The 11,208-nt window shown below is 43.7% G+C and overlaps 1 protein-coding gene across 3 annotated transcripts; it reads right to left on the reverse strand.

The window, feature by feature from the left end:
* Positions 1–239: 239 nt before the first annotated feature.
* Positions 240–8,109, reverse strand: KCNJ8 (potassium inwardly rectifying channel subfamily J member 8). 3 transcript variants are annotated; one of them, XM_054087258.1, is made up of 3 exons: positions 8,035–8,109; positions 6,932–7,378; positions 240–3,111 (listed from the first exon to the last, which is right to left on the reverse strand). In XM_054087258.1, exons 2-3 carry the CDS (start codon positions 7,294–7,296, stop codon positions 2,211–2,213), a joined length of 1,266 nt encoding a protein of 421 aa, XP_053943233.1. In that variant the 5' UTR covers positions 7,297–7,378; positions 8,035–8,109; the 3' UTR covers positions 240–2,210. The 3 variants fall into 3 exon arrangements, with proteins under 3 accessions (XP_053943233.1, XP_053943223.1, XP_053943239.1); XM_054087248.1 differs by lacking the exon at positions 8,035–8,109 and adding an exon at positions 7,644–8,028; XM_054087264.1 differs by lacking the exon at positions 8,035–8,109 and adding an exon at positions 7,555–8,028.
* Between the last annotated feature and the right edge of the window lie 3,099 nt (positions 8,110–11,208).

The raw sequence follows: 11,208 nt of genomic DNA on the forward strand, positions 1-11,208 counted from the left end.
AGGTGTAAAGCAGAGAGAGATGAAGGTAAAATAAAAATTGGAAGAAGGAATGTACTTAAGGAGAAAATCAGAAAATTGTTGTGGGTGGAAAACACCTCTCAGCTGAAATACTAACAGAGCATTGAGATAATATCAAATTATTACTCATCAGGACTGTGGTAAAGGTTGGGATACAAGAAGGACTAATAGTATAGAAAAATATATGAATGGAGAATACAAAGAAAAGTATGAGAAGAAATAGGGAAAAAACAGAGACAGAAAAAATCATTATTGTCACTTTTATTTTGTAGAAAATTTGCTTTTGTACAGCATCTGATTTAACTATTTATCAAACACACAGCCTCAAAGAAGTTCACAACCCTCAAAACGGAGGCCAGAAACAAATTGTATATATTTAAATTTGACTCTTCTTGGAAGGTGAAAACATTCATTTTTTGGAAACACAATGGACAGATGAATATCTCTGGATGTTCACCATCCATCCTTCCAGAACATCAATGGTCTGGCCAGGCAATGAAAGCTCTTAGCAGAAACTTCAGTTTCCGCTACAGCTTCAGATGAAGTATTTTGTCAGTGTTTATTTTCTGAAGAGCACCTGCTTCAAATGTAGGGAGCCTACACTGCAGAGAAATGTCCCTCCATGTCACCACTCAAGTCTGCAAACCATCCATACTAGTGCTGATGGACTGAATTCCAAAAAGAATGAGAATCCAGCACTGCTTTTTGATATCTAAAATTATAAAAGTAATCAAGTGGTTGAGTGGCTCAGAGCATCAGCACAGAGATAGTTCTTCTCTTGAGTCACAGATGCAAGGCAACTCTAGTAAGAAATTTGAACAGGAATTTGTTTATAATTACACTTCATATTCACAGAGGGGAAAAAAGCATGTATCAATTTAGCACTACCAAATATGATACAATTAGTTGTCATGCATTTATTTATTCTTGTAAAAAAACTTTTGATGACATTTTTTTGAAGGACCTAGATTACAAACACCCACTTTAATTTGAAGAGAAAAGCTGCTTACCACCAATTCTCAATGCATGTTATATAAAAACATGGGTGAGACATTGCTGAAAAAGCAGTAATTCAGTAGCAGCATCCACGTCCCCCTGAAAATTATTCAAATAGCTTTGAAAATACTGTCTTTAATATTATAGGCAAGGTTTCCTCTCACTCCCATTCACGAATTCCCACCAGTAAAACGCAACCTTTTGCTGAAGCAAACATACTTAATCCTACAAAAAATACCATAAGCGAAGAAAGTATATGTGTTGCCTTCAGTATATGAATCTAAAAGAGAAAATAAAACAGCATTTGCTCTTCCACCAATATGAGGAGGATGTTAAAGATGCACGTGTTTTTTTGTTTGAGTAATTTCAGTGAAATGGATGCTTAGTTGCTTGGAGGATCAGAGTTTCTTAGCTTGGGCTACAGCTATGCTACAGATGCATGCTGTCCCGCAGCAAAGTACCTCACCCTGAGAAGAAGAGCAGTGCTCTGCAAGAGGGAACGTCATTTTGCTGGTTCTTCTGCCAGTGCTGCCCAGAGCGGCACCAGTTTTCCCATAGGATGGTCAGGTCACTTCAGTTGACCTGAATTTGCTCTCAGAATGCCTTTGCAACAAATAAATTGAAAGAAGATATACAGAAAACCGAAGATGAAATCCTAGCTTACACTCTTCTCCAGTGAAATCATTGAGGAATTCAGCTACCCCTTTCAAAAGAACAAGAAATTCATCCCAAAAAGATCGATATCCAAATATCCCCTACAAAATCTGTAGGAGCTGTTGTACACAGCAGTTTTGAAAAAACACTCATTTCTGCCTGCAGGTGGGTAACCCACTAACACAGAAAAAACCACATTTTGTGACAGCCAGCAGTAAAAGATAAGAAAGAGACCCTTGACAGGGAAAACATGATTTAAAAAATTAGAACGACATTAAACCAAGAATAAATACACGTTATATTACAAGAGTGAGCTGTGTTTTCTTTGGTGTACGTGCCATTTTATATTAACTCATACACTAAGTGCTAAAGTGTTTTCTAATGCCATTAGGTGGTGCTTTCAGTAAGTATTAGAATAAATAGTTCTTGCATGCTTCCTTTCTGCATTGCGCTCTCATATTTTTAAGCAAAAGAAAATTTAAACAAAACACCCCAGCTGCCTCCTCCTTCCATAGGCCACCAGCCTCACAAAAAGCTGCGTATCATGTTTCTGAGGCACTCTGGCTCCCCTCAGGTGTGATAAACTGCACTTTGGGCACCATGAGGGAGGGATTGGTTCTCCGCATGGAGTTGCTCCTCCGAATGGAATTGTTTCTTCTCATTGAGTTGCGTTTCCGCAGGGAGTTCTGGTGGGACAGCTCGCTCTTCTGCAGGGTCTGGATGAGAATGGATGGCTTCTCGTCAAGCTCTCGAGCGCTGCAACGCGGTGCTGCCACTTTGACAGTGTTGCCAAACTTGGAGTAGTCAACTGCATACACACCTTCCTCTTCAGTGACAATAGGCACAAAGCGGTGACCCCAGAGGATCTCCTCTGCTATGTAGGAGGTTCTGGCCTGTGTTGTGATGCCAGTCGTTTCTACGACTCCTTCAAGTATCACAATGAGCTCCAGGTCCTGGAGTGCCAGGTCGGAAGCAGAGATATCATAAAGAGGACTCCGCTTGTCTATGACATGACAAATAATTAAGGGAGCCACAAGAAAAATATTATTGCTTTCAATGGGGTTATCCACAGGGATATCTACTTGGTGAATGGGTATGACTTCTCCTTCAGGGGTCGTAGTCTTCCTTACAACCTGAATTCTCACTGAGGCACTAATGATCATGCTCTTTCTCAGGTCTCCCACTCGAAACATGAAGCAAAGTTTGCCATTTCGAACTGCAATGACTGCCTGCCGGCTGAAAATCAAAGTCTCAGCCCGCCTGTGAGCTTGTGCAGTTTTCATGAATATGCAGCCCAACATGACAGCATTAATGATCAGACCCACGATGTTCTGCAGGATCAAGACTGTGATGGCCAAAGGACATTCCTCTGTCATCATTCTACCCCCAAAACCAATGGTCACCTGAACTTCAATGGAGAAGAGGAAAGCAGAGGTGAAAGACCTGGAGAAGAAGATCGCACAAAGTTAACTTTAAGGACATTGAACACAAACTGAGAAGCTATTAACATATGCTTTCTAGAAACACACTAAATGCACTTAAGGACCTATTTGTACCACCCACGTATGCTTAAGCCTTCTGTTAACACCAGCAAAAGCACTGCATACTTGTTGCCTGTTTTCGTAGGACTGGTGCAGTATCTGATAGTGACTTGGAAGACCTCAGAACCTAAGATCCTGAAAGACCATCTGTAACACTATGTGACCATGAGAAGTTCACTAGATTTTCTCTTCAGCAACACATGCTACCCACTGTGTTAACTGACAGTGCTGCAACACCTGAGCTTTCCATCTTCTCAATCTCATGAAGCTCCTACTGGAAAGCAGTGGTTTAGGCAAGGGTGAGCAGTCAGCTGGCACACCAAGATTCTTCCACCAGCCTATACAGGGAAAGGAAATATGGAAAACTGCAGTATTTCACTCATACTACCTGAGTTGTGACCCCCTTTAGCAGTATTTCCTGGGGGGAAATGGGACGTTCCCAGATTCATGACACTTCCCAAACCCTTGCTCGCCTTGTGACTGAGCCTGCAGGATCAGGCTGCAGAGAGAAGTAAGCCAGTGGTCTCCTCTGCACATCCTGGCAGGAGGACAGCTCTGTGACACAGGGTTTGGGTTTAGCTCACTAATGTGGCAAGACTAGCTGGAAAATTTCAACACAGAAGTGGGTTGTAGAAGTGCAGCTTAAGTTAAATGTCCCTAATATGCCATAGTGCTGGACATGAGAGACTGTTGTCCACAAACTTTCCAAAATACATCATTTATAATAATCCAAAAGGTCATATCTCCTATATATACCAGGGTCTTTAATTTCCTTTTATAACTAGATACATCTTTCACCAAAGTCTCTTATGTTTAAGTCAGTACCTTGAAGTTTATCCAGCAGACATGCAGCACATATGGAGTGATATAATAGTCATCCTTTCAACTGAGTGCAATCCACCAACATTTGAAATGTTGCCATGCTCGACATGGCTTTAGCTGTGGAAAATATGTTCAGCCAATGAAGATGGTTCTAAACCACTCACTGGGTTTGGTTTGCTTTTCACTTAATCTGCTTTTAAATCACTTGTTCTGTTTTTTTTTTTTCCCCCTAACCATATTTTCAGTGAACCTGGGGTCACGAGGAAGCGGTAAAATAGCATAAGCAATACCAGGGATATTTTTCTGTTGAATGAAAAAGTTCATATTTCAGAAAACCAGCCAGTCTCTACAGATACACCTTTGAAAGAACTTTGCTTTTTTTTTTTTTTTTTTTTTTTTAACTTTTCTATGGTTTTAATCTTTGGCAGATTCCCTTGAATTGAGGGGTTTATTTTTGCATTTCATTCTGAAGAAATTACAGATGAAAGAGTTAATTAATAGGAAATACGAAATTATTTCTTATGTTCACAAATATTTAGTTGCAGGCAGAATGAAGCTTCTGGTATAAACTGAAATCAGCTAAATTCAACTTAAAGATCTGTGGAGTAAATATCCTGATTTCCTTTAACAGTACTCCTTATTAAAAAACAAAACAAGATAAGAAAAGAGAACCCACCTTTGTACAGTGGAAGTAACTGAGGTACTAAGTTTGTAAAACATTTTGATCATGTGAAGAGGGAGCCAGGAACTCCAAATCCCACTATTCTCAGGTCCTTCCCCTTAGAGCTGTGTACCATTTTTCCTCTTTGGATAATAGCTTTCTATGCCAAAGAGCCGAGAGACTTAGCAGTTTCTGCAGTACTTTGAAAAATTAAACTGCTGTGCAAGTTCTAGGCACTGGCTAAAATTTCTAAAATCAGGTTTCCCATAAATCTGTAATGGTACCTACCCCCCAAAAAACCTTGGTGTTTCTCCTGAAATATCTGTGGGCCTAAATCCCAGGAAAAGAGGGTGAAAAATATTTGCCATTAATTTGGCATATGTATCACTGCAATATTAAATATATTTTACATCCAACAACTCACCATTCTTTAAGATGTCAGCAATCATATAGCTATTTCATGACTTTATTCAAAGCTGTAGCTGGATTTAACAAGATGAAGTATTTCACTACTAAGGGGAAAGATTTTGCATGGTTTGGATGTGGACACACTTGAGCAGCTGTTGGTTGAACCACCTGAGACACTTGCATGAGGATGCAACGTGGTCTTTGTCGTGTGCTAAACCAGCAAGTTACAGCAATTCATTTGCTCTGCTTTTCACATCCCTCCAGGAGGTCTTTGCAGCAGAGGTTAGCAGCCCTTCTGGAAGAACTGTTGGTGTGAGGCTGCCCCAGCTGTGGCTACAGGCGGAGAGTGAGGGGCAGAGCCGCAGTCATGGGTTCTCCTCATCCCAGTGGCATGAAGCCCTTGGCAGCTCTCTCAGGCTCTGAGGGGTAGCCCAGGAGCCCCGTGGGGAACCTCATGGCACAGGCAAAGCCAAGGAGGCCACCAACCAAGTGGAGGGATGTGCCCCAGGCTGACCTTAAAGAGCTGGCAGGGTGCAGCTACTTGCTAATTCAGATTGGACAAATCCTACAAATGCTAGACATGCCAGCAGTGACACCCCAACAGACACAAGCTGGGTCATGAAATCTCATTTCAGAGGTGATTGCTTGTGACCAGTCACTGCAAAAAAAATAAGACAATAGCCCTAATCCCTCACCCCGTTCCAAACCTAAACCTAATGAGGGTTAGCATGTAAAAATCCCTATTTCCTTTAGCTTGGAAAATCTCTATTTAGCAAAGAAGCATCAACACAAAGGAGATTGAAATCTCCACTACTTCATGAGCCAGATACAATGTCCCTTCAAACTTGGTGAGGTGGCTTGAACATCAGGAGAACACAGAAAAGGGAAGCAGATACCCTGCATCTCAGCAGACCCTTCAGCCTCCCCCCCCTCCAGTCCCTCACAGCGCTGCAATGTTTAACAGCAGATGATCTGGGGCACTCTGGTTGCATCAAATCAAATTTTTTCTGCTTAAAACACGTAATACTGTATATGAGATCTTACTGATGAGATGACAAATTGATCCTATTGCTTACTGTCACCTCCAATTTATAAACACTCTTCTATTCCACACACGTATGTGTAAGTTCATCAGTGCCTTGCAAGTTGTTGTGGCTTTAAGGGTGGAGAGTGAACTACTTTAACAGGTGAAATTTAACCTAGTAGTCCCTTAAATTTTCACTGTCTGATACATCATCACCCCATGGAAGCTGTCCCACTGTCAAGCTGCTGGCCTATGGCTTCTTCAAGGTAATTGAAGAACCACATATTTAGCTCTCTCATAAGAGTAATTTTGAAAGACATTTAATTTTGCCCAAAGTAGCACTTCCCTTCTTAGCCCTGCCTGGCACCCATGTCCAATGCCCTGCCTATCAGGTACCACTCTTGTGGTGACTCCCTTTAGCCGGCACAGTGAGTGGTTCACAACACGCTTGGGATTCTCACGCTGCTGTAGACAACGTTACAATACACATAACACATACCCACTCATGTAGCAGGCTCTTATCTCCATAGGCAAGGTACGTTACCCACAGAGTGTGGAGACACATGAAAAGCAGCAGGTCTCCCTCTCTTTCAGATCCTGTAAAGAATCAAAGAAATCTACAGTACAGTATTTTTCAAGCCCAGATGGCTTGATGACTTTAAGTAAACTAGAGGAAAACACTGCATTTTTCAACTGTCTCAACCAATCACAATGGTTTGTGTAAATCAAAAGCTGCATTTTAGGCACTGGTAGAAGAGTAGGCAGCTCTGTTCCCCCCATTTCTTCATCCCACCAACCGTACTTTACCTAACACACGTCACACATGGTGCCCATTTCGTGCTGTTTGTAGTGTTTTCTGTGCTTGGGTCCATGTCGCCGTGGGCAAAAGCCACCAGCCACCACATCATAGCAAAGAGCAGCCAGCTGCACAGGAAGGACATAGTAAAGATGACCAATGTGTGACGCCACTTCAGGTCCACCAAGGTGGTGAAAATATCTTGCAGGAATCGCCCCTGCTCACGGATGTTCTTGTGTGCCAGGTTGCATGCCCCATTCTTGGCAATGAAGCGGGCTTTGCGTGGCCGGTCTCGGATGCGCGGCTTGCGCAGGTTCTCAGCAGCGATCCGTGCTAACACATACTCTTCAGGGATGATACTCTTCCGAGCCAACATCTTCCTGCCACCATAGTCCCCTCAGCGAGATATGAAACGGGGGCTGGTCCCTCTAGTGAGTGTCCACCTGGCTTGCTCTACCCTGCAAAAAGAGACAACCTGGTCAGATTTGTCACCTATGCACTACAGCAAGAAGCCCCGCGTAGGTATCTCCAACCAACAACCACTACATTAAATGTCACTGTATGACTACTTATTCTGCAGTGCCCTCCGACTTTCAGACCGTCATTTTTATATGAGCAAGTGGTATCAGCTCACAACAGAAACAAAAGATGCTATTTTGACACTCCTTGCAGACAGGGAGGCTGCAGAACAGACTTGCAAACGGTGTAAATAACACGACGTACGACGGGTTGGTTCCTCAGGCTGCTTCTCCAGGAGACAGCTGTGCCCAGGTAGGTCCCGCAACACAGAACGCTAAGTTATTCGCATCCTTCAGGACCTCAAGAATCGGACTTCTCTGGTTTGAACCGAGGCTAGTCTGTGACAAGACCTCGGAGACTCATGTCTGGCGGCTGCAGCCCCGCGGTGCAGCCCGGAGCCTCGCCGCAAGCTCCCGCACGAGCATCATCCCAGCAAGGAGCGGAGCTGGGAGCGCGGCACGCAGGAAACGGGGCTCCACGAAGCAGGCGGTGGCGTTTCCCTTCCTCAGCCCTCCTTCCTTTCCGAAACCAGCCCGGGAAACCCTCCCTTTATTCCCAAACTTTGTCCCCAAGCGGGTGACAGAAGGAAACCTACGGAAGGCGCGTCTCCCCGCCGGCTGGCCCGTCCCACCGGGCAGGGGCTCCGCACGGACACGGGGCGGGACCGGCGGCGAAGGAGGGGGGGGGAGGGGCGGGGACGGTGGGAATAGCGGAGGGGAAAGGTGCTTCTGGCTTTAAATGCATGGGGCGGGGTGGGGGTGGGGGTAGACATTAGGCTGGTGAGGCACTGGCACAGGTTGCCTAGGAAAAGCTGTGGATGCCCTATCCCTGGAAGTATTCGAGGTCAGGTTGGATGAGGCTTTGAGCAACCTGATCTGGAGAGAGTTGTGCTTGCTCAGCGTAGAGAAGAGAAGGGTTTGGGGAGACCTTAGAGCCGCCTCCCAGTACTTATAAGGGGGCTACAGGAAAGCTAAGGAGGGCCTCTGTATCAGGGAGTGCAGGGATAGGATGAGAGGTAATGATTTGAAGCTGAAAAAGGGGAGATTTAGATTAGATATTAGGAAGAAATGTTTTTCTGTGTGGATGGTGAGGCACTGGCACAGGTTATGCAGAGAAATTCCTGGGGGTCCTACGCTGCCTCATTCCTGGGGGTGTTCAAGGCCAGGTTGGATGAGGCTTTGAGCAACCTGATCCAGTGAAAGGTGTCCCTGTCCATGGCAGGGGGCTGAGACCTGGATGATCTTCAAGGTCTCTTCCATCTGAAATCATTCTATGAATTTATGATTCTTTTGCTTGTCCCTTTTCCATAGGGAACTGGCTCTGGCGGAGTATGCAGAACCAGTCCCCAATTGCTTGCTTCCTCTGGTAAGCCAAGAGTCGTGCTTTTTTAACTTTTATCTTAAGGCAAATCTCGCTGAAACAGCTTGCAGGCAAAAAGCAAAGCATGTGAGTGTTTGGAGGACCACAGCTGGAATCCCATGGCCTTTGCTGCTTTTGACAAACTTCATTACCTGTTTCTGCAAGAAAAGATAAAAAAAAAGACATTCCTTTTTATGGATCACCGCTTGTGTTGGGCACAGTCAGACCCATTAAAACGTTCAGCTGGTGTAACAGGCGCTGGCAGATGGGTGTGTGTATATGGGATGGGTATAGGGGAAATTATGCACAATGGCAAAAAACTCAGTAAAATTGCAGTTTGTTCTTTTTCCCACAGGTCAAAGTTTACAGTTTTGGCTCTTGTGTTTAATGGAAACTTGCATTCTTGGAAATTGCAGCTTTTTTTCCCAAAGTCTTCGGGTTTGTAGTAGGAAGAATAAACACTACATCAACTCTCTGAAAAGATCTAAATTTAGATTTTAATGAAGCTAAGCGCAGAGATTTCATTGTGTCAGATTAACTCCCACGTGTCCAAGAAAAATGTGTGTATACAGTAGAGAGGTTTCTAAACTTTCTGTGTATCACTCAAGAGAATGACCTCCATATTATAAAAATTATGCAGAGTAAAAGACCTTACTTCTCTCTGTAAACTGGAGAAAGAAAGAAAGAAATGCTTGACAGGCCTGCAGTGGTCAGGAAGGCTTTTAACTGTATTCAGGCTTGGAAAAACTGAGAAGGTGCATTTGACAGGCAGTGTAATCCTCAGCTTGAAGATATCCACCCTGTTGAACACATGCATGTGCTCAACTTTAAATAGGTGAGTGATTCCTGGAAACTTTTCTGGCACTATCCTTTTCTAATACCAGATATCCAGTAGTCAGAAAAGAGACAGACTTAAAGCCTCAGTCACATTAGGGAATTAACTTAGCATTTGTGTATGAAATCAACTTTAGGCAAATGACCAGCTCCAGTCTGAAAAATCAGGATCTAAACCCACCCAAATGATTTTTAAATTCTAGCCAGACTCCGAGTACACATAGATAAAGTCATTTGGGTGGGTTTCTGCAGGGTCAGCATTGTTGGTGCCAGCTATGGCACTATATGGGCTGGGCTTGGACAACTTCACATGTTACACTGCTGCAGATGGGGTGGCAGAGACTGGTCTTGAGGGTGCTGACTCATTTGTTTGATGCAGCCTCCAGAAGTGCCTCTTACTTGGGTGTAACTATTGGAAATATCTAATACACATGGAAAAAAAAATCTGTTCCCTTTTCCTTTCTTTTCCTTTTTCCTTATCACTTTCTTTCTACTCTCTTCCTTTTAGCTCTATAAAGTATTTGTTCCTCGCTAGGGCTAGAAACAATATTGATGTTCTCCAGGGTGGCTGCTAGCTGCATATCGAAAAATAAAGATATGTCTGGAAACTACATGAAAACCCCTTTCCTTTTTTTGTAAGATCCTTGAATTGTATTATTTTGCTTCTGACACAAGTTTACTTATGTCATATGCTCAATTGCAGTTCCTACTGAAGTTATTGAAATCTACAGCTTTATAAACAGGGACACAGAAACAGCAAGAAATGGCAGTTATTTACTTAGCACCTTAGAGCATAACGCATCACTGTGGATGTATTCAGCCTTGGCCCCTTGTCACTCTGCAAAAGTCCTTTGGCTGTTCTGTGGTGCAAGGATACAGGAGCTGCTGCTGATGTGCTCCTTGTCCCATCTCTGCTGGCAGGGACTGACACATAGTGTGTGGATTAGCAGCCAGTTTGGCAAAATGGATCAAAATAATCTCTGAGGGCAAGTAGGAGCAAGGGAGTACCTTCCTCCAGCTGGTTAGGTGGAACAGAAACTGTCACCAGCACTGATACTGTCAGAGACCCCTACAGCCTCTCAGCCTCACATACTCCTCGCTAATTTGCTGGAGATTTCCTTGCCCTTAATTGGGTACCATGCAGAGGCTGGCTTTTTGTAGCTGAGATAGGAAAGGGGTCCCATCAAATAGGCACAAACAATGGCCCAGCCCTTATTTGACTAAACAAAAACTAGTGATCATTTGAAAGAAAAGTGCTCATAAAATCATGCCTTTCCACCTCTGCCTGTTCAATTCTGAAAGAGCTTCCCCCTTGCAAGAGGGGATGCCTTCCTCTTCTCTTACGCTTCAGATCAGCTTCAAGGAAGTCTGCTGGGCCATGACTACTGGGATGTGAAGATGAGCACCAGAACTATTGCCCCTTCCTGGTTAAGCATTTTGAGACACGATTTTGAGTGCAGCATGATTTCCCTAAGTAGCAGTGTATGAATATGCTCTGGAGAGTGACAGCTACAAAAAATGATCCTGTTTGACCTTTTAAATACTTGCTCGGTTGCCACATGCACATTTAAGTATG

Source organism: Cuculus canorus, chromosome 1 (genome assembly GCF_017976375.1).
Source record: "Cuculus canorus isolate bCucCan1 chromosome 1, bCucCan1.pri, whole genome shotgun sequence".
NCBI lineage: Eukaryota > Metazoa > Chordata > Aves > Cuculiformes > Cuculidae > Cuculus > Cuculus canorus.

Coding starts and splice junctions, on each gene's coding strand:
- KCNJ8 (XM_054087258.1), bottom strand. CDS start 7,296: ATGTTGGCTCGGAAGAGTATCATCCCTGAAGAGTATGTGTTAGCACGG. Junction 3,112..6,931: donor CCATGTGTGACGTGTGTTAG/GTAAAGTACGGT, acceptor CTTCTTCTCCAG/GTCTTTCACCTCTGCTTTCC.